General features: G+C 39.4%; 1 protein-coding gene across 38 annotated transcripts in view; it reads left to right on the top strand.

Annotated features, from left to right (window-relative positions):
- The window catches only part of RBFOX1 (RNA binding fox-1 homolog 1), an 892,094-nt gene that overhangs the window by 757,634 nt on the left and 118,822 nt on the right, over positions 1-15,638 (top strand). For all 38 annotated transcript variants that reach the window (XM_065683977.1, XM_065683981.1, XM_065683986.1 and 35 more), the window contains one exon: positions 3,419-3,661. In XM_065683977.1, the coding sequence (XP_065540049.1) occupies positions 3,419-3,661 (243 nt within the window). The remainder of the gene's footprint in view (positions 1-3,418; positions 3,662-15,638) is intronic.

Genomic DNA, 15,638 nt, shown 5'->3' with positions numbered 1-15,638 from the left:
GTGAATGCTTTGAATACTAATTAGGGTCTCATGGAACTGCTGTCAAGGTTAATGAGAAACAGTAGGGGGGCTCAGCAACATCTGGTTTAGGACTTGAGTAGTATAAAAACCTTTAGATCAAGCGCACCTGGACATTAGCCCTTGGTCCCTTTGTTGCCACTATTGTTCTTTTTTAACAGCTGCTGACTCTAATGCAGTGTTTAACATTTGACATGAAGGGATAGCTTAAGGACCAGCAGTAATCAGCTATAATGTTTCAAAGCCAGCACAGTGAAAATGCTTATATAGGCAGAAGTTTGGTTTGCTGTTGCTCATTCTTACTACTTGAAGTCCTTCCTGAAACAGTTGATTAAAAAATTTAAGGTCACCCGCCTTCTTCACAAGTTTTAAAAATACTTCTTTAACATTTAATAAATGTCTCTTGTGTAATCCAGTCATTGCTGGGTTTAACTTCATCTGGATGATTTTTTTTTTTTTTTTAAATAGTGAAAATGTTAGGTAAAAGAAACAAGAAAAGGGACCTTGTCATTTTAATATAAGGGGCTATAAGTATACGTTTACAAGAGTTTTTGACCTCCACTGAAAGCTAAAAAGGGCAATTTTCAGTGTAGCATTAACCTTGAAATGCTTGTAGATGTATGCAAATGAACCTTAGTGACTTAACCCTGTGAAGGAGGTAAATGTCACTGTTTTCATTTTAAAGATGGTTGAATAAAGCAAAGTAAACTACTTGCTCAAGACCAAACACTGAAATAGTAGCAAAGATGGGAATAAAATTAGGGAGGTTTTGGTTGCTGATATAAAGTTTTAATTTTTTAGGGCACACTAAATGCCTTTTACAAAAGAAAATTTATTTTTCCCTTCTAAACCTGCCATGTACAAAGCTGTATTCCTTTGCTGTGATTTTGCAAGTTCTTAAAAGCTCTTGAGTTTAGGACCAGTCACGTCAGAGAACTGATCTCTGAATTACTTGAAATTGGCTGAAAATATTCTTAAATGTGAAATGTAAAAGAATGTCATTTATTTAGCCAGCCTATTTTGAAGTGAGGAAATCAAGGTCTGATGAGTACAAATAAGCAAAATCCTTACAGTAGTCCTGTGCAAGTACTTCTGCATGCTTTGGTGGAATAACAACATAGTATTTAAAAAAATAATTGAACTTTTACTCAAATATTCATTTTTACACTGCTTGATATTTAGAGGGATAATTTTATCTTGTATATCAGCTCATCTTGAGTTTGGGGTTGTCCCTGTATTAATGGCCTCTAATGCTGTGTCATCTACAGCATCATGTTTTGGACATCTTTTATGCAGGTTCTGAAAGGCTATTGTATGCATTTCTTCCCCTAGAGTTATTACTGTGTGGTATGAGCAGAGCATTGAGTCAGAAGTCACTGATAAATGAACATGCTCAACTACCCACCAGACAGCAAGATGGGTCTACCTAGAAAAATATGAGGGCATTTGTTTTTAATTGCAATATGCAAATAGTTGATGTCATCTACCTGGACTTCTGCAAAGCGTTTGACACTGTCCCACACAACATCCTTGTCTCTAAATTGGAGAGATATCAATTTGATGGATGGACCACTCGGTGGATAAAGAACTGGCTGGATGGCTGCACACAAAGAGTTGTGGTCAATGGCTCCATGTCCGTCTGGAGACCGGTAACGAGTGGTGTCCCTCAGGGATCGGTGTTGGCACTGGTCTTGTTTAACATCTTCATCGCTGACATGGACAATGGGATTGAGTGTGCCCTCAGCAAGTTTGCCGATGACACCAAGCTGTGTGGTCCGGTTGATGAGCTGGAGGGAAGGGATGCCATCCAGAGGGACCTTGACACGCTTGTGAGGTGGGCTGATGCCAACCTTATGAAGTTCGGCCATAATAAGTGCAAGGTCCTACACCTGGGTCGGAGCAATCCCAGGCACAGCTACAGACTGGGCAGAGAAGAGATTCAGAGCAGCCTTGCAGAGAAGGACTTGGGAGTGTTGGTTGATGAGAAACTTAACATGAGCCGGCTTCAGTGTATGCTCGCAGCCCAGAAAGCCAACCGTATCCTGGGCTGCATCAAAAGGAGCGTGACCAGCAGGTCGAAGGAGGTGATCCTGCCCCTCTACTCTGCTCTTGTGAGACCTCACCTGGAGCATTGTGTGCAGTTCTGGTGTCCTCAACATAAAAAGGAGATGGAACTGCTGGAACAAGTCCAGAGGAGGGCCACGAGGATGATGAGGGGACTGGAGCACCTCCTGTATGAAGACAGGCTGAGAAAGTTGGGGCTGTTCAGCCTGGAGAAGAGAAGGCTGCGTGGAGACCTCATAGCAGCCTTCCAGTACCTGAAGGGGTCCTATATAGATGCTGGGAAGGGACTCTTCATCAGGGATTGTAGTGACAGGACAAGGGGTAACGGGTTAAAACTTAAACAGGGGAAGTTTAGATTGGATATAAGGAGGAAGTTCTTTCCTCTTAGGGTGGTGAGACACTGGAATCGGTTGCCCAGGGAGGTTGTGAGTGCTCCACCCCTGGCAGTGTTCAAGGCTAGGTTGGATGAAGCCTTGGGTGGGATGGTTTAGTGTGAGTTGTCCCTTCCCATGGCAGGGGGGTTGGAACTAGATGATCTTGAGGTCCTTTCCAACCCTAACTATTCTATGATTCTGTGAATACAATTGTCTTCATATTTAAAGCTTTTAAAATTTTTAAAACTTTTTCTTTTGACAGCCTGCAACATAGAATTTTTCTTTAACGATTTTTATCTTTATTTAAATCTCAATTTTTTATCTCTGATGCATTTTTAGGTTCCAATATTTAATATTTTGATTGGATCTCATTATTTTTTTGTATTTGTAGCATGCAGTTGTTCAGTACAGCGTACATGAGAGTATTTCTAAATATCTCTTAGAACATTATTTCATATAAATATTTTCAGTGTACAGTTATGTTAACAGTATGCATCCAGATCCTGCTCTATGTATGTATTGTATGTATTGTGTTATGCAAATGGTAAGTCAGGATGGATGGCAGACCATGGGCTAGCCTTGTCAGAGCCCTGCATTGGCAGCTGTACCCTCTGTAATAAACTGAGATACAGATACAGAGCTGTATCCTCTGGAATAAACTGAGCTTTCTCCCTCTTCATTGTCCAAGTTGAGGCATTGACCTTTCCCAGTTGAAGAATACTCTACAGTTATCCAGAGAACAGCAGATTTTTTGTCTAAATATAATGAGATTTAATAGGGTTAGCCAAATTGATTTAATTCAGATAAGAAATTTTCTCTTCAAGAAACAACCATTGTGCCCTTTTCAGGCCAGCAGTCTTAAGAGAACACTGCCATCACTTTCTGTGTTACCTGTGCAGGATAATCGATTATTTTATCTCACGTTACATTTCTTCTTCCTTTTTTTCCTTTGATTTTTACAGGGTAATCAGGAAGCTACAGCACCTCCTGACACAATGGCACAGCCTTATGCCTCAGCCCAGTTTGCGCCACCTCAGAATGGTATCCCTGCAGAATACACAGCCCCACATCCTCATCCAGCTCCAGACTACACAGGCCAAACCACTGTTCCAGAGCACACGTTAAACATGTACCCTTCTGCTCAGACACACTCCGAACAGAGTGCAGCTGACACAAATGCACAAACTGTCTCCGGCACAGCCACAGTAAGTCAAGGTTATTTCTAAAGCAGGATGTTTCCACTTACATGTGTTTTTATTGATAGCATTAATTCTTACACTACACTGAACAGTTTTGCACTTAATTTGTATCAGACTTACTCGCCATTTCAAAGTTGAAAATTGGTCCAAGTTTATCGTTGAGCTTGGAGAACATAATTTTGGTGGTTTTGGAGCCTCTTAGGAAGCATGTAAGCTTTGCAGAGTCTGTAGTTTCTCTTTCTATGGTATTAGACAGATGAAATGATGAATAGCAAGCTCGTGGATCATAGAATAAAATTTGGCTAAGTCCAATGTGGAAAAAAATTGCGAAAGAGTGTTTGTAAGCATTCATTTGGAAAACACAAACATACACCCTCAAACCAGACTAATTTTATTATTTTTAGTGACCTCTGTATTCTTGAGACTTATGAGTAGTTTTTCATACAAAAGTCCATTTAAAGGTATTGTGCTAAAATTACTTGTGGAACTGTGTGAATGAGCATTGTGAAGATCATGTCTGTAATACTGTATTTTCTAGAGACCTTGTTTGTGCAACCATTACCAAAGTTGTGCTTGGATCTGTGCTCAACAGAGCAGAAATTATAGACTTTCCTTGTATTTGATTTATATGTGAAGTTCTGAAGTGTCATGAATTATGCAAGAGACTCCTTGGATAGCCCTACCTTGTAATTTAAGTCAGACATTTCACACATTCGTAGCTTAGTGCTTCTGTCTTAATTCTAGACTGGGACCAAATGTATCAGTGCCAACAGCTGGCAGCTTTCTGAGCCATCACCGCCTGTGTTACATGTGTAGGGTCTAGCACAGAACAGGCAGCACCCTGCAATTTGAGCGTGTGCTTGGACATCTCTACTAGCTGTCCACAGCCTTGCCGCAGCCATGCTCCATTCCTCATCTTGCCTTCCATGGAATATCTCAATCTAAAACGTTTCATGCATTAGGGCAATAGGAAGGGGAAGGCATGTTCCCTTAAATCAGTTGTTCTGAACATCTATGTTTATTGCCATGTCACTAATTTTTTTATATGGGTATGAACAAGAAAGAAAAGCAATAGTAAAATCACAAAAGAATATTCCTTGCTATTATCATGGAGATGTGCTTGACACAGTTTTGTGGCTTATGCAGTAAAATGTTTCAGTCTTTCTGACTTGGTAATTTTTTATTGCTCCGATTGTCCGTTTGCTTTAGTATAAGAAAATTTAGTTTGAAGAGCATCCTGTTTACTTATATCTCATAGTATTCTTTGCAGTGTTCCCTCTTATTCATCTCTTTGCTAAACTAACTTCCTGGTTCATTCCATCTTAGGTTTTCTTCCATAATAATTTTTGATTGTTGTAAAACTCCTGCTATGCCACTGTCATTGGTTCTGAGGAGGATCTCTAAGCAGAATAGATACTCGAGAAGATATTGGATATTGTGTTTCTTGCTGTCCTAATCTCATTCTTTTTCTATTCTACTATTTTGATTGCTCTTGTGACCACTGCTGCACATTCAACAGCACACTGTGATGCCTGGCTCAGCCTTGTCATTTTTTGAAGCTGTTGGTCTGTTTGTCCATTTGCTGTTCAGTTCTGAAGTAAAAGCCTGTCAGTGCTAAAACCAATGGTAAAACACGTGTCAACATGAGTGGGACAGGAACTCATCCCTCATCATTTGTTGCTTTCAATTTATTGTGTCTCTTCACCCCCTTTGGATTTTGCAGTTTGAAGAAATGTTCATTTCTTTATCAGAAAAGTCAGGTATGCATTTTCCCAACATTTTCCATAACAAAGGCAGATGTAAAGGCATAATTTGGATTGTCGTGAATCATCTTCAAGTGCTCTATTCAGTCCCAGCTCTAGCAAATCCAGTGATTCCCCTGAAAGCTTCCTGCTTCTGATATAGTATAGTACTTATTTTCATATCCTTTGATTTCTACTCTTCTTTCCTTTTGGCCTGCCTCTTACCCAACTTGTATTTTATCTGTCATACCCTCTCTCCTTTCTGGTTCCACCTGGAGTGAATTTCCATCCTCTAAAGCATAACACTTCAATCCCACTAACCTTTTGTATTGGGGAATATACTATAGTTATTTACTCTTTTATTGTGGATCCTTCTCCTGCCTTCCTGTTTCCTTTCTTACAGAGGAACACACGTAACTTTTTGAAGTAGCTTCCATGCAGTTTATAAAGAATTGGGTTTCCTTACTTGTGACTTTAGGTTATTTTTGAGAAAGTTTGTTTTGTTTTGTTTTAAGAAGATACTTTTTCTAAATTTCAATGTTATATTAAAAGTTGTGGATACTTTCCCTCTCTGGAGAATAATGCTTTGAAAATACAAGTTTACAGGAAGTGTATGGATCTCTGTTGTTCAAAGTAGACTTGACATTAAACATTTCTCACCATTCAGTTTTACAAATTTACAGTCAAACACTGTAGCACAATTTAATTAGGGGTACCTACATCTAAAATCCATTACGCTGTGTTTCATTAGTATTGCACTTAACACACTGTAGAGATGTCTTAAATAGGTATATGCAGGTGGATCCCAGGTAGATTTGACATGGGCTTCATAATATTATGAGGGTCCAGCTGTGTACATCTCTGTAGGTTAAATAACGTAAGTTTTTATGTTATGAAATAGAGCTTCAACAGCACTGTGTGAACATTGGAACTCTGTGTGGTCTTTATCATTGAAGGGGCATGTTTCTTTCAAGTTACTGCTAGCTTTGAGAATAGTTGGTTTCCAGTCTTATAAAATTTTAAGTGGAACTGATATGGGGACATAGTGTCATTTGTTTGGTAGTGTCCTGGGTACCAATAAATTTACAGTTTCCTTTCAGTAAGCTGTATTACATGCATTTAAAAGAAGAATAATAAAATGATCCATAATTCACAAAGGAGTACTGTTGTGAATAACATAGATTAGATAAGCTTTGGAGGCCAGATCAATTTTTTTTAAATTTCCTTATTCACATGCATATTTATATAAATGTGAAGCTGGATATACCATTAAAAATTGATCTTGGATTTTTGAAATATGAAACTAAGAAACTGCAGGGCAATTACCTAATTTGTAGAACCACTACCGGAAATTACTTAAACTCATTCAGTCTTAATCCAGGCTGAGGCTAGACACAAGCCCTAGCTTTCTCTGTGTCCCCCAATTTCTTTCTTCTTGTCTGAAAGACTCATGCACTGAAGCTAGAGCTCACATTGGGTCTAATGCAACCAAAACCCTAGTAAAAATACAAATAATACAGATAAAAATCAAATGGTTCCATGTAAATTTCTCGAGTTCTTTACTGCAACACAGACTGTGATTACGGTGCAGCTGGAACCACTGGCAGTATTCCTGTTTGCTGCAAATTGAACAAGATTCCAGTCATCAGTTTTATTACAGGATTGTGATTTTGTGCACAGTTGAGTTATATTAATATATATATATATATGTATATATATATATATTAATAGACTTGATTTCCTTATAAGTAGAATCTATAGGCTCTAGTAAGGGCTTCCTGTGTTGCCTATGGTCATTCAGAGTCTTTCAAAATGTATGTAAAGTACTTACAAGCCAAAAAGACAGTGCTTGAATCAGACTTCTGAGTTGGTGAAGGACATTAATGAATACAGCCTTACAGAACATACAGTGTTTTTTATATGCTATGAAAGCAGACAAATCTTATCAGAAAAGAATGCATGCTTTTCTTTGATTCAGACCATATTTTGTTGAGAGCTTAATAGGAAGGGATCCTTTTTTTCCTCTTGGATTTTACTTTTTATAACAAAACATTGCACAAACCCTTTCATACCTTGAGCTTCTTCAGGGAGCAAACATAATGTCTAAATATAATGCTCTGGGTAGCTTTTGTCATTTGTAGCACTGACTTTCTGTGCACTTCCAGCTGGCTTGGACATCTTGATACCGTATGGTCTGAGTAAGTTGAGTATTACAGTCTACCCTGTCAAAACCCATGCCGCTATCCTTACATTTCTCTTGTAGTTTAATTCCAAAGTTCTTTTCAGTTAAAAAAGAACATTTTCTTGCTTGATTTTGCTTGAATTGACTAACAAGCACTTTGAAAATTGCAACTGAGGAGTACGGAATCATAGAATCATAGAATAGTTAGGGTTGGAAAGGACCTCAAGATCATCTAGTTCCACCCCCCTGCCTTGGGAAGGGACAACTCACACTAAACCATCCCACCCAAGGCTTCATCCAACCTGGCCTTGAACACTGCCAGGGGTGGAGCACTCACAACCTCCCTGGGCAACCGATTCCAGTGTCTCACCACCCTAACAGGAAAGAATTTCCTCCTTATATCCAATCGAAACTTCCCCTGCTTAAGTTTGAACCTGTTACCCCTTCTTCATACAGGAGATGCTCCAGTCCCCTCATCATCCTCGTGGCCCTCCTCTGGACTTGTTCCAACAGTTCCATGTCCTTTTTATGTTGAGGACACCAGAACTGCACACAATGCTCCAGGTGAGGTCTCACAAGAGCAGAGTAGAGGGGCAGGATCACCTCCTTCGACCTGCTGGTCACGCTCCTTTTGATGCAGCCCAGGATATGGTTGGCTTTCTGGGCTGCGAGCATACACTGAAGCCGGCTCATGTTAATTTTCTCATCAACCAACACTCCCAAGTCCTTCTCTGCAAGGCTGCTCTGAATCTCTTCTCTGCCCAACCTGTAGCTGTGCCTGGGATTGCTCCGACCCAGGTGTAGGACCTTGCACTTGGCATGGTTGAACTTCATAAGGTTGGGATCAGCCCACCTCACAAGCGTGTCAATGTTCTTTTATTTTTAGGGTTTTACTTTTCTGCATGGTATGCTTAACTAATTCAAATATAATTTAATAGACATCCATTTAGCAGTGAAGATGTAGGAATAGAAATGCTCTTTTACTTCCAAAACATGTATTTCCTACTGAAATTTTTTAATCTAGTATTTTGATAAAATAGTGTAAAACTGTATTCTGTTAGGGTAAGTGTTGGAAATAAGAGATACTTAGATTGTATAGGGATTGCTAACTTTGTATTGTGATGCTATGAAACAGGAGAAGATGCACAGGATGAAAGGGAAGTAAATTTTTAAAGACGTGATGGTTTAGCTAAAATAATATAAAATCATCTGTACGTAATAAAATACTGTCAGAAGTTACTTCAAGCCTTCTCTGAATAATATGGTTTTCATCTTTTTGGATCCATGTGTTTGTTTAACATTAATCAAGGAAGTAGTCCGAGTGTATGCATAATCAATACTCATCCAGTCCGGGGTTATTTAAGTGCTGGTAGACCTTTTGGCTATGCTTGATGCATCAAGCATGCTTTTAGTCATTAACAAGAATAGTAAATTGATTCTTTCAAGAAGAATGTGTTACAAAGTGTTACAAAGTTATGTTAAAAGTACCACGTCTGGTGCTTTTGCAGAGTGGTTTTGAGTGTTATATTGAATAGTTAAATATTTTTAAGTAAGGTATTTGATCAGTTTAGGAAATGTGAAAACACCTTTTACCTATATATGTGTGTGTGTGTTTGTGTATGCAAACTTATTGTATATAAATTGTTCTGCAAGTGAATCTTTCTCAATTTTTACCTGTGTTTTTTCATGCACAACTTCTGTTGATATCAGTGGGAGACGAGGATATAAGTACAAAGGGCATAAACTGGGCATATATAAGAAAGCAGGTAGCAGTAGTTACTTGTTCTTGTGGTTCCTATTCTAAGTGTGTTATAAGAATAATGGAAGTAAATATCATTGCATAGTAAAAACTGAGTTTGTAACAATGCTCTTAATAATGCTCTGTGGCTTTGTGTGTATATTTATATAGAAAATGTTCTGCTCAAAATTTAATTCTAGTTTTACATTAGAGAAAACTATAATGCAAAACTATAAACTCAAAACAGGTCATTGTGCAGAATTTCTGTCTTGGGCTTTGACTTCATCAGATTTCAGGAGCAGAAAAGACTTGATAAGTTGTGTGCTCTGAGGGAAGATACACTGTACTTGGAAGGGTTTAGGTGATTCTGTGCATGCCGCTTTTCCAAGGTTGTCGGAATCAGTACCCGGCATGGCATTACTGGATGCAGTGCTGCTGGAGTCTTGTTGAAGATGTGTAGTGCAGAGCTGTGAGTTGTCTGTCAACATTGAAGATGATGAGGTATTTTTCACATAGCTTTGCTGTTATGATGAAATTTCAGCTTGGTTACTACTAAAATGCCACCTGTGGCACCCCCTGAACTTGATAGTTTTCTGTGAAGATAACTGATATATTAGATACTAGGTGTCTATTGTTACTGTTGCCCTGATTTAGCTTGAAATCTCTGTATTCTTTGAGATTAATGGTTTGCTACTAGATGGTTTCTTTTCTTGGTGTTAATTATGTCCAGATTTGTACATTCTTTAGTCATGTTGCAGAGGCCACCCCTTCATCCAAGTATTTGGGAAGGCTTAATGATAACGTTTACTGAAATATTATTTACCATGTTGATTTTGGTTACAACCTGCCTTGTTTGCTTTTTTGTTTTGTTTCGGTTGGTTGGTTGGGGTTTTGAGGGGTTTTGTGGGTTTTATTTTTATTTTAATTTTTTTAATTTTCCTTCCTTGGTACTGATTTCTTTGTTGTGCTTTTTAATTTGGGTGAGAAAACTGACAGTAGCAAGCATTTATGGTAAAGTTCTTTGGTGCATTATCTAAGCCTGCAGATAGATAGATAGTTATTGCAGTTTTCTGAAGCATATTTCTATTTTTTACTTTTTCTTCCTCTATTCTTTATGTATTTTTACATTGGTATAAGTGATTCCCCTTCCCTCCCCTTTCTTTTCTCACTAATGCTTAGTTGTTCTTCTTTCCTACTGTTTTATTCCTGGTCTGTCTATCTCCTAGGCGTGTGTGGGATACATTAGTTGTTGCAAGAAATTCTATTCCATATTAAACATTGGGCTATATCCTACTTGGTTTACAGGTGTCAATCAGTAGTTGTCATTGACACAACAGTTTTTAAACTATTGAAGTAGCGATGTTTAAAAGACAGTTCTAGTGAAATCTGCTGGTTCATCATGTAACTGTAGTTGTTCTTGTCTTCAGGTAAACTTCCTTGAAGTCAACATGCCAGGTCTGTGCATAGTGGGTGGGATGCTTTCCAGTGCAGCTGAGCTCAGCTGGTGTTATTCTTGTCTCTGAATATTCTGCATTTGCCTGGTAGGTTTTCATAGTGCACCTGGAACATGGATCCTGGAACTGCCTTTGTGGCTTGGGAAGTAGTGACTAGCTTGCCTCTGTGTGTAGTGCTGTGTAGAAAGCATGCAGGGCAGAATTGCAGTGCTAATTCCCATGTCGATCAATTCTCTGGACAGTGGCAAGTGCAGGACTGTGCTCACCCTGCAGAGGTCTAGGAATTTTTAACCAGGAAGCAGCGGTCTTGTAAGTCAGACTTCCCCTGAATATTTTGTGTTGCCAACTGTTATCAATGACCTGCATTTTATTCTATTTCAGTTCCACATTTTTATCTATAGATGTTTGCCACTGGTATATAGTTGATAATACTTTGACAATTGTTACAACAGTGTTTACTCATCTAAATCATACCCTGCTGGTGTAGACTATTGTATCAGCATGGTATGCTATTTCATTTATACTACTACCTCAACAACTGCCTATTATATTTGGTCCCACCTGCTACTTGAAGAAAATATTTCCAGGAGCTTTTCTCAAGACCCTGAGTGCTTCAGAGCTGCAGAAGCAAGCAACCTGGTCCAGCTCCTACTCTGTAGTGATCAAAACTGACATCCCAAATAGATAACATTATGCTGTGCTAGTTTGGTGAGGCCCAGTAATGACTTGTGATCATAGGCGTTATTACTTCTAAGAGGCTTCCTTGCTGAGTGCCCTGCGTGTAAATTTTGTAACTGTCTTATGCTAAGGAATAGGACGAACATATTGCTCACTGTAGCAGCCATATGTGTCAGTGCATGCTCTAAAATGGATTCTTGAGGATATACAGAACCTTATCCGACTGTTTTTTGCGATACCTTTTATAAAGTGCCTGTTTGTGTACTTAGTTGTTTGGCCTGCTAAGAAGATAACCACCTTTTTCCCTTGTGTTGCTGAGTTATCTTAGGCTTTGCTCCCAGAAAGTACTTGTCATTCTGTGGGCAGGTATCCAGTGTGGTTACGCTGATAGCTAATTGTGTCACTGTGTGTATCAGCATGTCTTGTCTTCTTCCAAGATCTCTGCAACTGATCCTTGTGATTTAGGTATCGCCTCAGCTTCCTTTTCCTTTTGATTCTCATGTCAAGAAAGGATTGCAAATGTTATACTGAAACAAAAGACATAAAAGTAATTATTGAGGGGCATGGGGGGGTGGGGGTGGGGTGGGGGGTGGTTGGGGGTTGAGATACTGTCATTTAAACTTGCTCTCATGATTTTTGAGTGCTTGAAATGGATGAAGTAATAAAGCGGAAGCTCCTACCCAAAACCACAAAAACCCACCCAAAGGTGAAGTAAGCAACTATGTTCTGTCCTCTCTAGTCCTGTTTGCTCAAATAAATTGGTTGAATACCGTTGAATGCCATTGAATACCCTCTGAATGTTCAATGTGAGGCAGACTAACAGTTCTTAGATCTTGGGCAGGTAATTCCAGCCAACTCTAAGGCAGATTGAAAGCACAAAACATTGCAGAAGTCTTTTCAATCACACTGTCAACCAGAGTTATAGTCATATTACTGTAACTAGAAAAGTTTCTTCTAAAAAGCATGACAAATTAATTTCTCATCTGCCAAGCTTAATGGACCAATTAAACAATTTAAAATTTTCTTCCTGCTTGACCCTGAAAGAGTTAACAATTTTGTGGGCTTGAGTTTTCTTGTACTTTGTATTGTCTCTTGGGTTCTTGACTTCTCCATACCAATTCTTGTTACAATATTGACTTGCTTTTCTCTATGCAGTCTAGGTAGCTGTGGCATCAGAATGCTTTGGCTGAGCATCAGGTTCTGATGTATTGAAAAAACATTTGTTGCACGTTTTGCTGAATAAACTGAGCATAAATTTCAAAGGGAATCTTGGTATGATAAAACACCTAATTACAACTTAATTTGTATTTGACTTCCTGTATCTTTGCTTCACATTATAACATGGTAATTAAAATTGATCCTTATGGGGGGATCTTTTTTTTTTGGTGAAAATTAGCTCTCATTTTCTCTAAATACAGGAGTGGCTGTGCTAGGTTTGGTAAGAGTAATAATGTTTTCCATTCTCTTGCAGTTGGCATGCAAACGATATTTAATGGTTTACGACTTTATCAGAAGTTGTCAATTCCTCCCTGCACCAAGTATTCAAAGTGCTGTATAAACTTGTATATAGCCTGGAGTATTTTGTGCCATGGCATGAGGAGAATATGCTTGCAACTTCTCCGTTAACCAGCAACATCCTTAGTCCTTGCTTGCAAGAAACTGGGTCAGGATGCTCAAGTAGCACAGGTACATGGAAAACTAACAAGACTTGTAGTCAAAAGCTACAAGGATAGTTTGGATAGTTTTCCTCTCTTCCTTAGGTCATAAGGCTGAATTTTTATTAATGTGACAGTCTTTGCCCAGGGTTACAAAGGAGATAAACTTACTCACCTGCATGAATACATGTGGGTCTCAGTTAAGGATGGCTTAGTGGTTTATTGCCCCACCAGCCGAACCATGAATAGATTTTTTGACATTCTGTTGATACTCTCAAGTCTCCATCCCTCTCCCACACATCCATCTCTTCAGCTTTCCCACACATCCAGCTACCTACCCACACAATTACTTTAATTAAATGTTACTCGTGTGGGTTTATCACTTCTCCCTGCTTAATCTGTTCCCTTTCTATGGTCAGTATGAAAGAGAGACTTGATTCAAACATTAGCAAGTTTGCTGATGACACCAAGCCATGTGGTTCGGTTGATACACTGGAGGGAAGGAATGCCATCCAGAGGGACCCTAACATACTTGTGAGGTGGGCTGATGCCAACCTCATGAAGTTTAACCATGCCAAGTGCAAGGTCCTACACCTGGGTCAGAGCAATCCCAGGCACAGCTGCAGGTTGGGCAGAGAAGAGATTCAGAGCAGCCTTGCAGAGAAGGACTTGGGAGTGTTGGTTGATGAGAAACTTAACATGAGCCGGCTTCAGTGTATGCTCGCAGCCCAGAAAGCCAACCGTATCCTGGGCTGCATCAAAAGGAGCGTGACCAGCAGGTCGAAGGAGGTGATCCTGCCCCGCTACTCTGCTCTTGTGAGACCTCACCTGGAGCATTGTGTGCAGTTCTGGTGTCCTCAACATAAAAAGGACATGGAACTGTTGGAACAAGTCCAGAGGAGGGCCACGAGGATGATGAGGGGACTGGAGCACCTCCTGTATGAAGATAGGCTGAGGAAGTTGGGGCTGTTCAGCCTGGAGAAGAGAAGGCTGCGTGGAGACCTCATAGCAGCCTTCCAGTACCTGAAGGGGGGTTATAGGGATGCTGGGAAGGGACTCTTCATTAAGGACTGTAGTGATAGGATGAGGGGTAACGGGTTAAAATTTAAACAGGGGAAGTTTAGATTGGGTATAAGGAAGAAATTATTTATTGCTAGGGTGGTGAGGCACTGGAATGTGTTGCCCAGGGAAGTTGTGAATGCTCCATCCCTCGTGATGTTGAAGGCCGGGTTAGACAGAGCCTTGTGTGGGATGGTTTAGTGTTAGTTGTCCCTGCCCATGTCAGGGGAGTTGGAACTAGATGATCTTGAGGTCCTTTCCAACCCTAACTATTCTATGGTTCTATGATTCTATGATTTAATTTTGCTGTCTGTCAATATTAGAAAGGCAGTAGTGAGGCACATCAAGCTGTCTTGGCTTAACCTGCAAGCAGGTGAATCCATCTTAAGTTTGAAGCTGCTTTTATGGTCTATGGGTGACATGACTGGGTGATATACACATCACAGGCAGAAGAAAACAGAGGACAAATCTTATTACTAACTAGACATGCATGCAGGAAACAGAAGTTCTTCCTTTCAGACTTTACTGGAAAAAAATTAGACTGAGCTAATAGTTTGGTATGTATATTGTCCTTTATTTGGTCTTTCTGTGATATGCAGAAAGATTTGGGTGGTCATTTTAAATTTCATAGATCTAAACACTAAATTACAATTATAAATGAATAGTAGAAATGGGTAGAAATCCCAGATGAAAGGATAAGTAAGAGAGTAACTTGCTTTTGTTCTGTCTCAAATTAATCCTACTTATATATGGCCATTTCTTTACAAGAGTTTCATATGGTGTAGTGGGCTGACCCTGGCTGGACACCAGGTGCCCACCAAAACTGCTCTGTCACTGCCTCTTCAGCAGCACAATGGAGAGAAAATACAACAAAAGGCTTGTGGGTTGAGATAAGGTAAATATTTCTTCGTATGTTGAGAATGTTTGTATAGGTATATATATATTGCTAGTTTAAGAGTTGCATAAAGGCAAAAGCTGCCTCTCCTTTTGCTTTCTTCTCACCTGCTTTACTCTTTGTGTACATATTAGTTGTTTTGTCTTCCTTTTCAGCTTTACAACTCTTTATTCCCTTTGTATAATCTTCCTCTGTTTTTCCGTTACATTAATTTTCAATATGCCTGCTTTGTCTCTGTTTCCTCTTTCTTCACAGTTTTGCTCATTGCAAGGTTATCTAGTGGTTAATTTTCATTCCCTCCCTACTCCAGGAGTTACAAAGCCAGCTACTATTGATTTTAATGTGGCATGGGGAGTGTATGTAATCTTCTGAAGGGAATATATTGTTGATATGAAGAGGAACATACATGAATTCTTTAGTGGTTTTGGATCTAGATTGCTGTATCTTGCTGGTTCTAGATGCTTTTTCAGAGGGGATCTCATGCATTTGTGTTGCAGTATCATTTTATTGTGCTGCCTTTTTTGATTTAGAAAAGCCTCACTATGGCTTTCTGAGACATCCCCTGAGGCCATCTACTACT

The sequence above is a fragment of the Lathamus discolor genome, chromosome 6 (assembly GCF_037157495.1).
Source record: "Lathamus discolor isolate bLatDis1 chromosome 6, bLatDis1.hap1, whole genome shotgun sequence".
Classification (NCBI taxonomy): Eukaryota; Metazoa; Chordata; class Aves; order Psittaciformes; family Psittacidae; genus Lathamus; species Lathamus discolor.
This window is presented reverse-complemented; position numbering and strand designations above follow the sequence as displayed.